Here is an 18,815-nt window from a genome sequence, read left to right as displayed (position 1 = left end):
TCTCAAACTACAAAATAACATACTACAGCTAACACTCATGGCTACCACAGGAGAAAAGATCAAATGGATGGTTAGAGAAACCCTTAGGAACAAGGACTGGGACATTTGGAGATGACACTGCCCAGACTGGGCTGAGCACACAGCACATTGACACCTCTCCTCCTCCAAATGCACCTTTAAACCACCACAAAACCCCTACATTAAGTGTATGACATCTCTTTTGACAAAACTAAACTTCTTCACACAATGAGAACATAGCCTGGTCCAAGTAATCCTAAGAGATTTGCACAGTTTCAACTGTGTATTTGCAAATTTGCTTCTGGAATAGTTAGGATTGTGGAGAATGAAGAGACTGCTCTGGCTGGGTGTCTGCTCCCCAGTGGGGTCCCAGCCTCAGCTCTAAGATTTGCTTTTGACAGTAGAAATGCAAACTAAACCTGGGAGGAAAAGCCCCCATGAATATAGTTGTGTTTCTTAAAATGGAAGATTAAACAGTGCAGGAAAACTAAGAGAGAACACACTGTTTTATTCCTTTATCTCCATCTAGGGTAGTGCATGAGAAATTAAATTCATTTTTGTTAGGACCTTGCAATTGGGAAAATACTAAGGCAGAAAAAATCCTAAAGGAATTGCAGAAGCCCACGAAGTCTGTGAAAAATTCCCGATGCGTTTTTCAGGTGTGTTGGAAAGGCAGAGTGCCACTAGTAATTCAACCAAAAATAACACCTTTCCAGCAGATACAGTAGGAGTCTGGCTTATTAGGAAAGCAAACTTCCATGATTTGATAGATTATAGTGAACCCACAGCAAACTGAAGTGACCAAAATATTTTTTCACAGGCTCCCTTCAGATTCCTTGCAAGTCAGACTGTTCTGTTCCAGCCAGTTCCCTGTGGCTTCTGCCACCTCCCTGAGATCCACCACAACCACCTCCTGTTCTACACACCTCTCTGTACCTGTTACCAACACAGGAACCCATGAGAACCTCAGAAATCAAAACCAGTGCTACTTTCTGGCAGACAAAGTTATAGCAAAGTAGAAGCAAGTTCAAATGAGTGGAGACTAAAGTAAGACAAATTCAGACTCGTAATAAGACCCAAATTTCAAAGCAAGATTAGTTAGCATCTGTAACCAAAGGTTGTGGTGGGTTTTGCTTCTCTGGAAAATTTTAAATGAAGACCAACTGAGTGTTTGGGCTTGCTTTTTTTCTCAAAAGTTGCCCTCGAGTTCAAATGAGAGCTAATTCGGGGAAATCTTACACCTGGGTTCAAAGCAGATGTTCACATGGACTTCACTGTACAATAATCGATGAATTTATACATCTGTGGAGATTTGTTTATGTCAAATTATTCTCCCCTATGCCTCATAGATGAAACTTCACCATTGCTAAAAATTCTCACACTCCAAAAAACTCGTCAGACACAGCAGCACCATCAAGCACCATGTGGGTACAAGGTTGAGTTCTCCCTGAGGGGCCACTCCACCACCCACACACTGCTCCTGTGGACATGGGAAAACTGTCCCAAGCTCAGGAAGGCATCTCCTTTTGCTCCCTTCCCTTGCTCTCTTTTGAGTCAGCCTAAAAGCAAATATTAAGAGATTTCCAGATTAGTGTCCCCAAATACACTCCCTTTATGCATATGAAATAGTTCCTTCTCACTTAATAACATCCTTCATGAGCCATGCGAAGGTGTGCTCCCTCATTTTATCTCATCCATCTTCCTCTCCTTCACTGCCTACATTGTTTGCTTTTGTACAGCCACAGAAAACCTGAGCCACTTGCATGGCTCTTGCCTTCCTTTTTGGTCACCAGTATCAGCCCAGTATCACCAGTATCAAAGCTCTTTGAAATCTGACAGCCAAGCTGGCAGGACACCAGGTTCTTTTCTGCTAAAACATCCATCAAGAGGGGAGGAGATTTGGTCATGTGTAAAATGGGGCCAACAACCATTACCAAACCACTTCAAAAAGGTGTTTTTGAAGCTCTGCTGGGATCTAACACTCCCTTGCTGACCAAATTCAGTGTGGTCAAATTCTGCATGGCCAGAAATAAGAGGAAATTCTACTGGAAACCAAGGAAGCTCAAGCAATTGCTACCAACAGCAGTTTTTACCTCTTGAATTGTATTTTTATACATATTTTTTGTACAATTTTTGAATTGTATTTTTATTAGTGTCAAATTTACAGAATTTAAACTATTCAGCTCCTGAAGGGCATATGATACTCCTTTACCTTACCTTCTACCAAACACAGTTGCAGTCTGAGAAGGACCAAGTTCTCCTGCATTTTATGGAACCACTTAATAAATTCATATTGGCCAATTAATCAAACCGAATGCAACAAAGACACAAGGCCACAAAGACTTAAGGGCAACATCACAGAATCACAGAATGGTTTGGGTTGGAAAGGGCCTTTTAAAGGTCATCTAGTCCGACCCTCCTGCCATGGGCAGCGGCATCTTCAGCTAGATCAGGTTGCTCGGAGTTCCATTCAACCTGGCCTGGAATGATGGATCATCCACCACCTCTCTGTGCATCCTGTGCCAGTATTTTGCCATCCTCACATTTCTTCATGTCTGATCTAAATCAATCTTTCAGTTTAAAGCTATTCCCCTCTTGCACTGTCACTCCATGCTCTTGTCACAAGTCTCTCCCCAGTTTCCTTGTGAGCCCATGAGGGGAGAGGGGTAAGTAAGTGGACCTGGCCACCCTGTAGTACCAGAGAGCTTCACACATGAAGATCCATTTCCACTCCACATCAGCACACATGTGGTCCTGCCTCAGCTGCCATTGCTGGCTCCATCCTAGGTAGAAAATTAATAGCAATTCCACAAAGGGAGGGGAGAAATCATCAAACGCCTTTGCAGAAGGATGAAACAAAGAGCTTGATCCCACAGCCTTCCTGTTAGAGGCTTATTGACTTTATTGGGAACACACATCTAGGTAGTGGCTCAGGATCTGTCCCCTTGGAAGTCTGGAATTGAGGACCTGGTTGCCCCACTAACAATTAGCATTCTGTTTACAAAACCCAGCAGAGTCAGTAAGAATAATCATTACAAAACATGCTCAGACTGTGATTCCGGTTTAAGTTAATATAATTTTAATGAGTTCTTCAGAAAAAGCCTGGCACTTATGGAAAATTTCCTTAATTAATATCAGACCCTAAATTAGTAATAAAAAAAGCCCTGAATATCATTTGGTCTCAAGCTGGAACTAAAGTATGTTTTGGCATCATTACTAACTGTTAGCAGCAAGTTCTGGAAACAGATGCAAATCTTGATATGTGTCCTAAATATAAAACACATTGCAAAAAAAGCTCAGATAAAAATATATCTATACATCCACATATATTTGAGTGTGCTATTTCCTGCCTGTATCAGCAACAAATTTATTCAATTTCAAAACATTCCACTTGTTTCTTTTCAGTACTTTTTAAAATCCCTTATTTCAGGAATAAAACTCCTTCCCTCTGCCTTTACTTTTCCTGTTTATTTCCTCTCCCAACAGCCATTTTAAGTAAATGAAAAGGGCTTAAAGACACACATTGTAACATTTGAACATCTGAAAATCAGCCCACTTGTTTTACCACCTAAATATGGGCATAGGTGCCTAATTTGAGGCCACCCACACTAGAAAAATTTGAGGTAGGGATCATGCAACGCATCTTGTGGACAATTACTCCAATGAGAGATTCAGCCCAGTGGAAAGGCTGCTACTGAAAGCCCACAGACGAGTGCCAAGGTGCTGAGATTCCCAGGTGGCACCAAGTGGGCAGGAGACTAAAAATGGAAAACCTGCGGTAAACAAAATAAATAGAACCACTGAAAAATAATGAAAAAAAAAAAAAAAAAAAAAGGAAGGCGAGTTACAGGTTTAGGGAAGGCAGCAAAATGAGTGGGTTGTTTCTGAAGACCTGAGCTCCCCTAAGTTCTTTACTTTGCCTTGACTCAGTTTCACCTCGCAAGGAAAGCACTGAACATTAGCAAGGAGAAATGGAGACAGAGACAACCTTGAGTCTTTCAGCTTCCATTTAATTAAAAAAAAATAAAAAAAGAAGAAGAAGAAGAAGAAGACAGACTGAAAATTGTTACAGTCACCAAGAAAAACATCCCAGCGTAGTGAGTGCACCAGAAACCGAGCTGGCTTCTTGGGTTTGCCAAGAGCCTGAGACAATATTGCTGAAGCGTGAACTGCTCATTCATTGCAGGGGCTGCTCACACCAGAGCCATGCTGGCAATAGCCATGGCATTAACTGTTTCTCTGCTCCCCACAGCACATAAAGGAGAAAAGAACTGTATTTTGGAGACAGCACTAATGCCTTCCCTTATGAAATGAGGATCCTGAAATGTGCTTATTTGCCCACAACATTTAATCAAGTTAGCAGGAATTAAGGGATGAAAGCATAGCTACTTCTATAGCCACAGTTTCTACTTAGTTGCTGTAAAGTTTTCTGAGCTCCTTAGGAGAAGACAAACAACTTTTATTTTTAAAAGTTGTTTCAAAGACCAAATTCCCCCCAAAATGAAAAATCCTAGTTACAAAAATCATGTGAGTACATGACACTAGAAAAATCCAAGGTAATTCACAGGGTGAGAAACCCAAGATGCCAATCAGTACAGGACCCCAAGATAAAAAAGCCCGTTGCAGCCAACCTCTTCCTCATTGACATACAAATACTAATTCCAGATTTTCAGCTGGAGCTGCTTCCATTCCATGTGGTTTCTTATTATATGATTTTTAGACTGACAAGAATGAAAATTAAATTGTGTAAAAAAACAGTACTGTCCCTGATTAGGGCATGGCTGGCATTGCATTTATATTTGCCAGCCATCACTGAGCTAAGAGAATAGGAAGGTTTCATAAATTTCAGTTTGAGATGAGGGTCCAGGATGGCCCAAAAGATTGTGGTGATTTATCTACAGAGCAAGACGAATTAATGGGGAAGTTTGGCTATACATGAAGTAGCAAAGAAGGTCAGGGCACATTCTCTGGCTCTAAATCTAGTCAGGATGGTCTGGCCACAGATGTAATGTTAAATCCTGCCTCCATAATGGGGTGGCTGACTCTGAGCTGCCCACAGGAGCAGGTTTGGGACTCTGCTCATTTCCAAACCACAGCTGGGACCTGTTTGCCATCATGCTGGCCAACCCCACTCAAAACCAGCCTCACTGACAGCTTAACAGTACTGCTATTTAAGACTCCAGCCCTACCACTGCGTAATTTATTGGTGAAGACACCACTTTCTGGTCATTTTAGTTCAGAGGGATGGGTCTGCAGACTTTTGTTTATGGTCTGATCCCAACATCTCCCCCATCTACCTCAGCATGCCCCTACTCAATGGCACAGTAAACACAGAGATGGCAAAATCCCCCCTGCACCCTGTGGGCACTCCAGCTAGTGGGACAGCAATATCTGGGCATGGTGGCACATCCCCAACTGACAGATATCTAGGAAGGGTCCAACCCAGGCCTGGAAAAGGCAGGCTTGGTAATTTATCCTGCTATTTAGATTCAGTTTTAATTTTCTCATTTGTCATATGGAATCTGTCAAACGCAGACAGGATCTTCCACAGTCAGCACTGAACGTGTTTGTGGTACACCTGCAGGACAAGTCCTCCAGCACCTGAAGATCCTGACCCTGCAAGTCGCTTTCAATGATGAAGCAAAAAGCAAGAGTCTCATGTTTAGCCAGAACAGTGAGTAGGTCCAGGAAAAGTGTAGGGGGAGAAAAAGTCTCCTCACCTTCCCCTTCTCGGGATTCTCAGCAAAATTAAAATCGAGCTCAAACCCTGCAACAGCGGAGAAGGTCGAGGTCAGGGTGAGGTAGGGTTAAACCAGGACTAGAGTGTAATGAGGCTGTGATATGGATATGTTTATGGGACAGTTAAACTGTCTCTTAAATCACCTCAGCAAAGGCAGACTATCAGATCATACGTGCCTGTACTTGAACTACTCACCTAGGCTTGCTTCAGAGACAGACAGACTCTTCCCAGGCACTGCCAGGGACCAGCACAGATCACCTGCAGACCAGACAAGTCCTGAAAATGCCAGTTTGTCCCCACTGACTCAAAAGGGAGTTGAGAGTGAGTGTCTCAGGAATGGATGTCTGCCCTGGGGATATCTATACCCACCCCTCCTTCACCTGCCTGGGAGCAGCCTTCTTTTGACTGCAAGAACAACCCAGCCTGTACTCCCTGCTCTGAACCTTCCATGTGGGGAGGCTGGAGCAGACCCAAAGTGTTATGTAAAATGGCTGTGATGTGTATATTTATATGAATCATATACATTAATTACATAATAGTCACCCATGCTCTCCATCCCACATGCACTTTGGTTATGCATAGGACACAAAGACTGAGTGCATTCACTATGAATCATGCAATAAGACTACATCCCTCAGGCAAACTCTCTCTAAAATGACCCTTTTCTTATATTCCCATGGCTTCCACTACAATATTATTTAATTAAGAATATTAATCTGCTGGGCCACCAACTTTCACTGTCTTCTGGGGAAGTCTGAACAGACAGACATTTAATAAAATATGGGGAATCCTGCTCTTTTTATGATTGGAACATTTAGGTAAGGCAATTTCATGGCCTCATGAACTTGTTTCTTTATTTGTTCTTGATACGAATGTGAAACTTCTGGACCAGAAAGATCATTGATTCAAAAGTTGCATGAGTGATGCCAGATAATTTTTTTTTTTTACTTTGCTTTTCAGCTCATGCTGTTGAATACTGACCAAATACCTGGGATTTATCATTGATCAGTAGTAGAGCAGTGCAGACAAGCACTGACCCCCATTTGGAGAATAGAAGATGAACACTTGCAGTTTGGCAGCCATGGGCATGTATGTGCACGTGCCTGCAGCACGCATGCAAACCTGCCAGAAGTGCAAAGAAATCATCCAAGACACTGACATGACCAGTTCAGCTGCACTGCAGCAGCTGCCTGAGGAACTCCTCGGGGTTGCAGCCTGCTGCCCTTTTCTCCTCTCCCGTGGGATGAGGAACCGCATGCACTGCTCTGGCAGTGCCCCACCACCTCCTGTCCTGCAGCCCCAAACCTCTTCCCATGCTCAGCCTAATCCAGGGCTGAAACCTCATCACCAAGAATCATGGAATCATTAATGCTGGAAAACACCATCAGGTCCAACGCAGCAGCACCATGTTCAACATTAAACTGTGTCCCTAAGGGCCACATCCATGTGTCTTTTGAACACTTCCAGGGTTGGTGACTCCTCCGCTGCCTCAGGCAGCCTGTTCCAATGCCTGACCACCATTTCAGTGAGGATTTTTTCCCTAATATCCAATTAACTTCCTCTGATGCAACTTGAGGCCATTTCCTGTCATCCTGTCACTTGTTCCCTGGGAGCAGAGCCCAACTCCCACCTGTGTCCCCTCCTGTCAGGGAGTTGTGCAGAGCCAGAAGGTCCCTCCTGAGCCTCCTTTTCTTCAGGCTGAACTTCCCCAGCTCCTCCCTCAGCTGCTCCTCATCAGAGCTGTGCTCCAGACCCTTCCCCAGCTCCATCCCCTTCTCTGGACATGCTCCAGCCCCCTCAATGCCTTTCTTGTTATGAGGGTCCCAAAACTGAGCACAGGATTCAAGGTGTGGCCTCACCAGTGCCCAGCACAAGGGGATGGTCGCTGTCCTGGTCCTGCTGCCACACTACTCTGGATACAGGCCAGGTGCCTTTGGCCTTCTTGGCCACCTGGGCATACTGCTGGCTCATGTATCCATCCCAAGACGGGGAAGAACACCACCACTTTGGCCATAGGATGAGTGTGTTTTTGGTCAAAGAAAATGATTAAAAGTAGCTGTTGACGGCTTCCACTGACAATAAAACCAGGAGCTACTCCTGTTTTATTGGATGGAATATTTTCAACATCTGGGTGAGAACAACTTTAGCAGTTGTCCAGGTAAAGCCATGGAGGCTTGTGGAAAGGCTGGGTGATGTGAAATTAGGGCAGATAGGAAGTTCTGTGCCTGTAGGTGTGACAGCCAAGGCCTAAGGGGGAGGTTTTACTCATTTTTCCTCCTGCATGATGTTAAGCAACAGGCAGTAAATGTGGCATTCATTAAAATGACCTTGTATACTTTTAACAGCCTCGATAATCAGGTTTCTGCCACTGTATTGGAAAGGGACTTTTTTATTCAAGGCCTTATAAAACTCTAATTTCTCCCTCATGCTTTTGGGACGTCTGAAGTTTTCTAAGGATTCTAGTGTTTCTTTGCAGTAATTTTCTACCCTCTTCAAAGTTTTGTTCCCTTCCTAAATATGCATTAAGTAACTGAGTGGAGATTTACATTTCTTTGAGTGTGACGGATTAACTGCTTGCTGTACAGGGCAACTTAAAACTTGCATTTCTCTCTCTCTTTAGATATAGGAGGTGTTGGATGCTGACCTCCCTCCCTGTGGCACTCCCAGTGAAATCCTTGAGAACCACTGTCAGGTTTGCAGCTGAGGCTGCAATGTGCCTTCTTGCATCCTGAGCATCTGAGTGGGTCCCTCAGCCAGGAATGCCTCTCTCTACTTCTGAGTAGAGCATTTCTATTCTGAATTTCTATTTCTATTTCTGTCAGCAAACACTGCACACAACCTCTGGCACTTGTGGAAGATCAAAGTCCCCTTTTTCACTCTTGAATCTAACTAGAAGTAAGATCCCCACACTGGGAAAAGGTCAGGGCATTGCGTAGGCATCGCTTGAGCCCTGGAAAGATGAAGGACAAGAAGCACAAAGGCAACTGGCCATAGAGCACGGCAGGAAAGTTCAGTCCACGGCCACACAATGTACACAGCCAGGTCTTTTAGTCTCTGCCTGTGCCCACATGCCAGGCACTCACGTCTGAATACACACAGACAAGCAAGGGCTGCAGGGCAAGCATGCGGCGTGCAGCTGCCAGGTCCCAGCCGAGCCTCTCCTGCAGGTACTGCCGCAGGCACAATTGCAAAAATAACCCATTCGACAGCACAGACCATCAGGAGGCTCTGACTCAAAGGGATCCTGTTTCGGGCCAAACAAAGCATTTCCTCAGCATCAAGCCGATCGAGTTTTTTGACCCAAGTCAGGGCTTTGCATGGAGAGCCCGCAGGAACCTGCTCCAAAACCCTCCAGCCCTCGGCCCACATGGAGATCTCTGGCATCTCTGTGAATGCAGAGTGCACTAGGGCTGCAGAGGGGTTTGCAGCTGTTTGTTTGAGAAACAAAGCTTCCCTCCTCCAAGATGAAAGAAATCAAGGAGTCTACGCTAATCAAATCCTCCATGCCTGCTGGCTGCAGTTCAGCTTGTCAGGGATTCAGCTCAGTGGAGTGATCAACATTTCCAGTGCTATGAGCTTGGTGGAAGGGGAAAACACAACAGCAAGAAATTCACCTGGCTGGGAATCAAACAGGTGTATGGCAGCAGCATCCAAGATTATAATAATATCTTGCAAACATGCAAAAAATAGATGTAATAAGACTGATTCTTTGGTTTTCATTAATGAATCATAAAGGCTTTCTTTACATTACACATGCTTTTTTGGCATACACTGCTAATATTTCCACACTTGCAAGGTTGGAGTTTTAAGACTGAGCCTCCCTCCCCTAAGGTTCCTCATTTTTGGCAAGAGGTACAAGGTGACTGTGTGCCATGACAGGCTCTCTCTTACTTTGGGGCAATCAGATTACTTTACACAGATGGTTTTATCACTGAGACCATTAGAGGTGAATTGTGCAATATATAAATGTGCATTTTGTTTGGTAAAAAAAAAGTCTCAGTTCCTTACTACTGTCTTGTCTATGTTCCTAAATGTATTTCCTCTCTCCTGCAGCATTCCAAAGCACAGTTTGTCCAATCTTTACCTTTGAGTGACTCAATTTGTTTCTGATAGGCGTCTTAAGTACATATTAACTAAGGAAACACTCTTTCTTAAGCTACTGAATTGAAATGCAGGAGAGTGAACCTCAGCCTTAACTGCTGAAGAAATAAAGGCATCTATCTGTCAGGATGCCTAACAACACACACACCACAAAGGCAGAGCACCAAAAAATAGAGAGCATAACATTTACTTTAAAGCACAGAATCACAGAATGGTTTGGGTTGGAGGGGACTTAAGATCATCTTGTTCCAACCCCCTGCCATGTGCAGGGACACCTTCTACTAGACCAAGTTGCTCCAAGCCCCATCCAACCTGGCCTTGAACACTTCCAGGGATGGGGCAGCCACAGCTTCTCTGGACAACCTGTGCCAGGGCCTAATTACATGCATGTAAACATCTTTTTGTAAGGGAAATTAAAAAAAAAAAGAAAAAAAAAAAAAGAAAAAAAAAAAAGAGAGAGAATTTGTTCAAAGAATCAGGTTCACAATTTAAAAATAATCTGATCTGAAATGGACCTAAAGTTATTCGAGAGAGCAGCATAGCAGCTCTTCCACATTGGAAAAAAAAAAAAAAAAAAAAAAAAAAAAAGATTTAGAATCTTATTTAGAATCTTGCCTGCCATGCAGGAACCCTGGTACCACTGCTGAGGTTTGCTCTCCTTGCCAAGGTTTGTCTGAGGCCACAGAGGCAGCTGCTGCCAGTCCTGTTCCTCTCTGCATAATTGTTTTAGGCAAAACAGAGTCTTTACCTGAGAGGCGTCTGGGCACATCGGTAATGGCTGGAAGTCCTGTGCCTCGAGTGGAGGACAGGGGAGTTGTGGAGTGAATGGACGGTGAAGTCATCTGGCTCAAGTAGGATGGGTAAGACTGGTCATAGGACCATGGCGGGGATGACTGCGCCTGCCTGGGGTCTAGGGGGAAAATAAAAACAAACAAACAAAAAAAAAAAAGAGAAGTTTTTTTTAAAAGGAAGAAGAGTTTTAGGGTATCAACAGCCTAACTGAAAGAAGTGGGATTACTGAATATACATACATCAGTACTACCAGGAGTGAGAATGTATTGAAACACAGTTTGCTCCTCAACACTCAGCACTTTCAATTCTTGGTCTGTGCTTTTCCCTCCCCAGAACAATTTCTGTGGGAAATGAACAGACCAGAGAGCAGAGTTTTAAAAGATCTAGAAGCTGTGATGCAAACTCCTGGTCTCTCTCTTCCAACATGTTATACCAAGAGTTGCCAGTCCTCAAGGAATCAGAAAGAGAAGCAGACAACATGGATGAGCCACAGGTCTGATCTCAGGAGGTGGACTTCATGGAATCATGGATCATTATAGCTGGAAAACACCTCTAAGACTGCTGAGTCCAGCACTGCCAGGTCCACTGCTAAACTGCATCCCTAAGCATCACAGCTACAGGTTTTTTAAACCCTTTCAGGGATGGTGACTCCACCACTTCCCTGGACAGCCTGTTCCAAAGCCTGAGCAACCTTTCAGTGAAGAAAATTTGCATAAAATCCAATCTAAATCTTCCCTGGCACAACCTAAGGCTGTTTCCTTCAGAGGTGGGTAGACTCTACAGTCAGCACTTGGCATGCCTGGCCAGCTGTTATCCAGTTCAAACATCACACAACAGTGTTTTCAGTGCTGCAAATACTAGCCAAGGAGAAAAAAATGCCATTAGTCTTACCAGCATCTGTCAAAAAAAGTCACATTTGAATGCTGTCCCAGTTAGTTACAGTACCCTCAATTACAACATATGAAAACAAGTGGCTTGGGATAATTATCAGAAGCTAATGATACCTTTCCATGTATTAGCAATAGCTCACTATGGAGGAAATGATTTTTAGGATAAACACAGTTCAATTTTTGCTGAAGCACTGGTAGAAGGAGACCTAGTTTTACTCACTGATGTTTGGATTTATAAACCAGATGCTCTCAGTTAATATCTGGTGATAAAGATACAACTGAATACCTTGTAAATTATGATTTTCATTTCCTTACATCGACAAAAACAAAACACTTTCAACCCCAAAGTTTGTTTGAGGCAGTGCACAATAAACAGAAAACTATCTCTGAACCAGCTCAGAGAAATCCTGCACATCCCTTCAAATCCTGCCCAGTATTTTCAGGGAAGCACATCAAGTCTATTCAGCTTGGAGAACCTACTCTATCAGAACACTGTGCTAAAGCCCTGCTTTGCAGACAGCAATGTGACAGCCACACGGCATAAGCAAAGGCTCTTTTTCAGGAAATTCAACTTTTTTCCCTTTTTTTCACTCCTTTCCCTGCTCTTCCACACAGCAAAACCTTGTAGTTTCAGCTACTTCTTGTTTATTATTTCTCTTCAGACATGATTTGTTTGAAGAAATGTCTGGAAAGCAGATACTTCCTTGAAGCAAAATAACTATATATATATATATATATATATACACATATATATATATATATATAAAAACAACCTTCCAATTTAATTTTAAGAGGATTTTCCTGGAGTTTGTAATTTATATTAGAGCTAAGTAATATAAATGGTTAACATAAACTTTTCAGAAATCCAAAGGACACTTGATCATTAAATGTAATGAACTTCTTTGTTTTAACAATTTCGAGGCCAGGGTTGTATAGATTGGCACAGGTTCAAATCTGACTGACTGCTCATTGTTACATCTGATATTGACATATTTCTCTGCCTCATTCCACTACAATAATTCACCATACAGTCAATGGTAAATGATCTTCAAGTGGGAACAGAAAGCCTAGGCTTGCTGGAAAAACAATCTTAAAATTAATGGTGTGTTAGGAGCACAAGCTCACATCCAAGATCCTTCAAACTCCAAGACCTTGGGTCAATCTCTGCTTCTGAACCAAAAACAGGGCCCCGAAAGTTTTGGGTTTATGTCAGCTCCAATGCTAGGAGGAAATAACATCGCAGGTAAAGGCTGGGGAAAAAAATCATAGTAGAGGATGTTTTTACATCATTTTGGCCTAAGAAGGTGGAAAACTCAGAAAAAAAAGTGCCTTTCTGGAGGCTCATGCCACTCCTGGTAGTGTAATCCTCATGGCACAAGAACTTCTTGAGCATCTCTGGCACTCTCATCACTTTGAACAGCCATGCTAGACTTGGTTTTGCACTTAACACCCTTAATCCATCAACTGTGAATGTCTGTGTGGATGCAAGAATGATGAATAGCAAAAAGTGGTCTTTCAAAGGCTCATGTGGTATTTCAAAACAGCATCTCATACTGCACTGCCAGAAGAAGCATATGGGGCTGGATGGACCATCACTTGACCCCAAAACATATCATAGAGTCTTTCAACATCTACCTCAAATATATCAGTCTTCCCAGAGAACAGGAAATAATGAAGAGGAAAATCTAACCAAATTGAACGTTAGATGATTCATCAGAGCTCAGTGACTGAGGAGGAGGTCACAGTACCTCAGGCCAGAGGGTTACTGTGATTCCTCCACACCGAGGCATGGCTGAGGTCACGGTCGAGGCAGGGTGGGAAATACTGCCCTGGGGCTGACTGGCTCAAGGTATCTTTGACCCGTTAGGAAACTGGAAAGTGAAAATACAAGTTTCACCAGATCCCAGAGCAAATGCCCTAAAGCCAGCCCTTGCTGCCTGATGGCGGTCAAGGTTTGCATGGACGTGAGAGAAGAGAGTGGTGAAACACCATTGCCTTGCCAAGTCAAAGGTGACGTGTGAGCCCACAGGGCAAACACCACTGCTCAGCAGCATTGCCCAATTCAGTGAAAAATTCCACAAGGCAGAGCCCAAGGCTGCCCCAGATAGTCCCTGAAGTCACAGGCAGCTCATGTGGCACCCTCTGGTTCACATGGAGATGGTCCCTGCAATGGTGTTGGAGCAGTGACTTTAGCCACTGAGGCCCACCAGACAATCTCTTCTAGTCCCACACACCATCAAACCTTCTGAGGGAAGGAGGGTGCTGGCGGCACCACAAGATGTGCCAGCTGTCACAACAGCACTTCCAGGGCAGATCCACACAGATCCACATGTGTGTGAGGCAAACACAAGACCCGTAAGAGGGCCACCTCCTCCTTTCACTGGCCTAGAAGAGGTGGGATGACTGTTTAACTCATACTATTGGGGAAGAAGCTATGAGGTGATCTGTGAGAGGTTTTCCTTGGCCTCCTACACCACAGGCCAGCTTCCCTACTGTCTCTGGCTGGTGGGCTTCCACATGCCCACACGATCCCTGCAAACCAGGGACTTTGCACCATCACCCAAAGCACCACGTGCTCTGCAGGCACAGCACATCTCCCCACCACAAAAAGACAGAACAGATGAGAAACCTTAAAGCTCTGAGGAAGAGTCCATAGGGATTCCTCCCTAAAGGAATCCCTCCAAAACAAGAAAAAATACTTAATATAAAAATAAAATGAACTTTCCAGGAGAAAGCCACCTGCATTCCCATATGGCAGCCATGGGGAAAGGCTAACAGAGCATTCAACAGCAGTGAAGGAGCCAGAGGGCCACTCTGAGCTGGCATTTACACTCAAAAACTTTGGAGTGATTACTAAGAGCAGTCCTCCTTTTGTAAACATTTCTGTTCTGCCTGCGTGGGTGTGAGGGGAAGTGCGGCTCTCAGCGTATTCCTTCCCAGCAGGGCATATTGTGGGTACGCTGAGACAGCCTGGGCACAGTTCAGCTGAAACAAATCAGCGGGGCGAGGCCTAAACTAATGCACAAACAGCTCCATCCTGTTTTCACTTCCAGGTGAACCTCCACAAAGCAGGAAATATTGAGTATTGCGTATTGTTTTGTGTCTAGGTTTTGCAGTCACATTTATAGTCATGGGACACAGACAGGGTTCTTGACCTTTGTTGTCTCTGACTGACTGCATCAAATGGTCGGAAGTTATTGATGCTTAATGGACAGTAAGAGTCTTTAAAAATTAGTCCAAGAGTAGATGCACCACATAAAAGAAAAATTATATAGGAAAGAATGAAAAAGCCCTAGTGACCCATTCTCCCACCAGTGACATCGGCTTTCCAGTATCACAACTTCTCTTCTTCCAACAGAAATCATCATAGGGTCATACAACAGTTTGGGTTGGAAGGAACCTTGAGGATCATCTAGTTCCACCCCCCTGACATGGGGAGGCACACCTTCCATGTTCTGAAGTGTCAATGGAGAGAAGAAAAAACTTGCAAAAATCCCTGAAGAACAAGTTTTTCCACTACTTTGGCATTGAGGTGTGAAGCACACTGGTTTTCTATAAGAAAAAAATAAAACAAGTCCCCCTTTTTCCAAGCTGAGTTACATGAGGAGAGCATGATCACAGGCTGGCAGTTCCTCGGTCTACTGTCTATAATATCCAGACATCACGTGCATCACACTCTCATTTAAACCCAGCCATCAGCTCTAGCTCTGGCTGCTGCTGGTTGGATTAGTGCTACTGCCAATAGTAAAAAACAAGCTGTCTGGAGCTATCTCTGGTAAACACTTAGAGAAAATATCCTCATTTCTGATCTTAACAAAGCCAAGATGACTTTCTGCATGAGTAACCCAACTATTGTTGTAATACTAACCCCCTCAGCAAAACAACAACAGCAAAACACAATCTTCTTCTCTTCTCTAACTCTTTCTTACGCATCTTTAAAAGCCCAGGGCTTCATCTGATTTGCCCAGCTCAATCAACAAAGTCAAATCCAGTGGAGTAACACCCCAATGTACAGAAAAGTAATTGATACCAGATTTTGGCCTGAAGAACCTCTAAATCCATTTCTTCTCCCACCCCTCCAAGAGCCACATTTTTGAAATGAAAAAAAAAAAAGATAAACTCAACGATTCATGCCAGTGGGCAGCTAAGTTTTAAAAGGGGAGTAGAGGGAAATAAAGTTAAACAAATAATAAGAGGGGCACAAGCTTTATGAAATGGAGGTCCACAGTGGCAACTTGCCAGTCAACCAGAGGATGCAATCGATTTGCATAAAATACAGCAGGCTTCAGATTCAGTTTGCACTGTCCCTGAAATCAGTCCCTGTCTGCCAGTGAAGATGTATCCCCTCACTACCTTCCTCTTAAGCCAGCTCTGAAGCCTTTAAATCTGCTTAAAAAATGATGAGAAATGGAAGCATAACATCCCTGAAGTGAATGGAGAAGGGGAAGAGGAAAAGGAAAAAAGTGAAGGTTTCACAGGACTTGCCTTTGAGGGCTGTTATTTCAGTGATGAAAGTCACAGGTTGCCTATAGATCAGCCAGTGCCACAGTGGTGATGGAGCATGAAACCTCACTTAACTCCCACTTTGCTGTCCCTGCAGCCCAGCCGATGGGGTCCTCACACCGACCACATTCCTGCCATTACACCCAGGCTTTTCTTGGCCTACAGAAGCTAATCCTCATCAGTTGCATCTTAAAAAAAACCCAAGTTTTCCTCGTCTCATACTGGAACACTGATGCAACAGCTCAGTGTCTGAACGGGAATGTAATCGGATACGTGAACAAGTTGCACGAGCCCGTTAGGGAAAGGAGAAAAAAATAAAAAAGCAAATATACCAGTGACCAAATGTGAATGGACAGGATTCCTGATTTACGGGCAGCAAGCAGGGTTCAAATTGGATCTGCACTGCCTCAGCAAAGGCAGCTGCTTATTGGACCATTTGTTTTTTAATCACCCTTCGATGTAGCTTTTGCTGAATCCTAGTTAAAATGCCATGTTGAATAAGGGCAACTCTGTGCCGTGTCCTGCCACAGCCCAGTCCTGTGGTAGGTTAAGGACTGTGATGTGATTTGTACAACCTGTACTCTGATACTCCAGGAAAATAAACACAACCTAGGCAGAGAAAAGAAATATAAGAGTGAACCCTAAAGTGCTGAGTTCTTTCAGACTCAGGTGTGGGTGAGCCAGGCTTTAAATAATATGTCTGTTTAATCATGCAATAGCTATGCAAGGCCTCAAGTGGAACGAAGCAAAATGTTTATGTGCTTACTAGCAAGAATATGGATTTTAGGTACGAAACCAGTATTTACTCTTCCAGTTATTAGAAATTTATTATTTTCCCTAAATAATAACTAGGTAAAGAGATAATGAAATCATGGTATTTCTAAAGGAATGCTTAGTTAATTCTAATAAAGGTAATTAAAAAATCCTAGTTTTCAGACAGAAGGGTCTATTCCCTTTTTAACATATAGCCAAGGCAGTGCTTATGTTGAGAAGCCAGTGGCATTCCATTACAACAAGGAAACTGGTGTTGAAGGACAGCTCTAGCACCTCTCTCCCTATCCCCACACTGAGCAGGGGGATGTTCAACAATTTCCCACCCAACACCCGATCAAAGGGTTCCTCGTCCGTGGCATCACTTTTATCCGTCCTTGACATGGTTTGTGTGCCAAAGAGTACCCATTCATCCCACAAGAAGGATCCCAGAATAGGGACAGATTGCCAAAAAGCATCCCAGCACTTTGGTGGAGCATCAGAGCATGTTGAGCTTTACAGATTACAGTCAAGGTCCTGAAGAGCACCCAAAAACCTGGTGGAAAGCCACTGCAATTCCCAGAGCTTGCACCCATGTAACATGCTCATACCAATCACCTAATTAAATAGGATGGCTACCAGAGAGCAAATGGAGAGCTGGCTGTTGGACTTTTCAAAACTGAGGGGGCAAGAGTGGGAAACAACATCAGAAATACTGTATTGGACCACTTATTCACTACAGAGTCCTCACCATTTTGGGGAAAATGAGAGCAATTTGGATTCTAATGTATCCTATAACCTTGAATTTGTCCAACAATAAAAGCACATAGTCTACAAGAGATGGGAAATCCAGCCTGCATCCCTCAGCTCAGCTCACTTCCCTCTGCCCTACCAGCACCACATCTTCCCTCTCTTGATGAAGTCTCAGCTGGTGCTTTGAACTGCTGCCTTAAATTTGCAGAGAAGGCAGGGAATGCCACACAGCTTTGTTTCCAGTCAGGCTTATTGAAAGCTCATCTGAAGTTTTCATCTCCCAGATCTGTAAATGCTGCTGCTGCCTCATAACGAGGCAGAGAAGTAGTCTATTAATCAAAGCCAGCAGAACATTTTCTACTGGAGGCATTTATGTGAAGGAGAGCAGCATATGAGGTTACACTTAGTTAGGAAGAAAATTACAAGGGGATCTCAGTTCTTGTGCTTCAGGGCATAAGCTGATCACCAGATGGGGTCAGGAAGAATTTCACCCTCTTTCGTTCCTAGATATAGTATTGCACAATAGGTAAACTATGGAGGCACAAGGAAGAAGGAAAAAAACCTGCTTATAGCCTGGATTTCTTGGGAACTATGTCTACAAACATTGCCAGACAGAAGACTAGGTTAGAAAAAAATGCTGTTTTAGTTCAGCAGTTCTTACCCAGAAAATTATATGCACAAGAGCCCTGACTTCACATGTCCAATGAACAAAACATGAAGCCTAGCCAAAAAAGCCTGCTCTGGGAAGCTGGGGGGCAGCAGGTAGCATGTAATGGGTACAATCAACGCATTTAATATATTATAAACATTTTATACTACTTAAAGCTAGATTTCTAGATCTAGGAGAACTTTGCCACAGCGCATGGGAACAGTTTTTTTGTTGAAATTCCTTGAACACTTTGGGTTCAAATTAACTCACTTCTCTTTCTTACTGCAAATTAATAAACCAGTTGAACTTAAAAAAAGAAGGAAAAGAAAGAAGAAGAAAGCCACAACACTTTGTTAAAACCACTGAGTTTCAGCTGGTATCATGTCAAAACCACTTGAAACATGAAACTAGAAATCTTCCTAGGTTGACTCAAAGACTATGTCTATACTAGGAGTGCTTTACCAGGAAAAGAATGCTGGTGTATAATGCTGGCAAAGGACTCTGCTGTGGATGCAACTGTAGCAGCAGAAGTGAGTATTAAATAGGTCTAGGGAACTGAGCCAAGAGCTTTGTTGACAGACTTGCATCTAGGTGAAGTTCTTCAACAATTCTAACAATT

The 18,815-nt window shown here is 43.4% G+C and overlaps 1 protein-coding gene across 4 annotated transcripts in view; it reads right to left on the bottom strand.

Moving 5' to 3' along the window:
- RUNX2 (RUNX family transcription factor 2) overlaps positions 1-18,815 on the bottom strand; it is a 216,193-nt gene that overhangs the window by 83,040 nt on the left and 114,338 nt on the right. For all 4 annotated transcript variants that reach the window (XM_086875606.1, XM_086875603.1, XM_086875604.1 and 1 more), the window contains one exon: positions 10,608-10,769. In XM_086875606.1, coding sequence (XP_086731732.1) covers positions 10,608-10,769 — 162 coding nt within the window. The remainder of the gene's footprint in view (positions 1-10,607; positions 10,770-18,815) is intronic.

The sequence above is a fragment of the Cyanistes caeruleus genome, chromosome 2, assembly GCF_971803275.1.
Source record: "Cyanistes caeruleus chromosome 2, bCyaCae1.hap1.1, whole genome shotgun sequence".
Lineage (NCBI taxonomy): Eukaryota > Metazoa > Chordata > Aves > Passeriformes > Paridae > Cyanistes > Cyanistes caeruleus.
The sequence above is the reverse complement of the archived record's forward strand: the minus strand, read 5'-3'. Positions and strand labels throughout refer to the sequence as shown.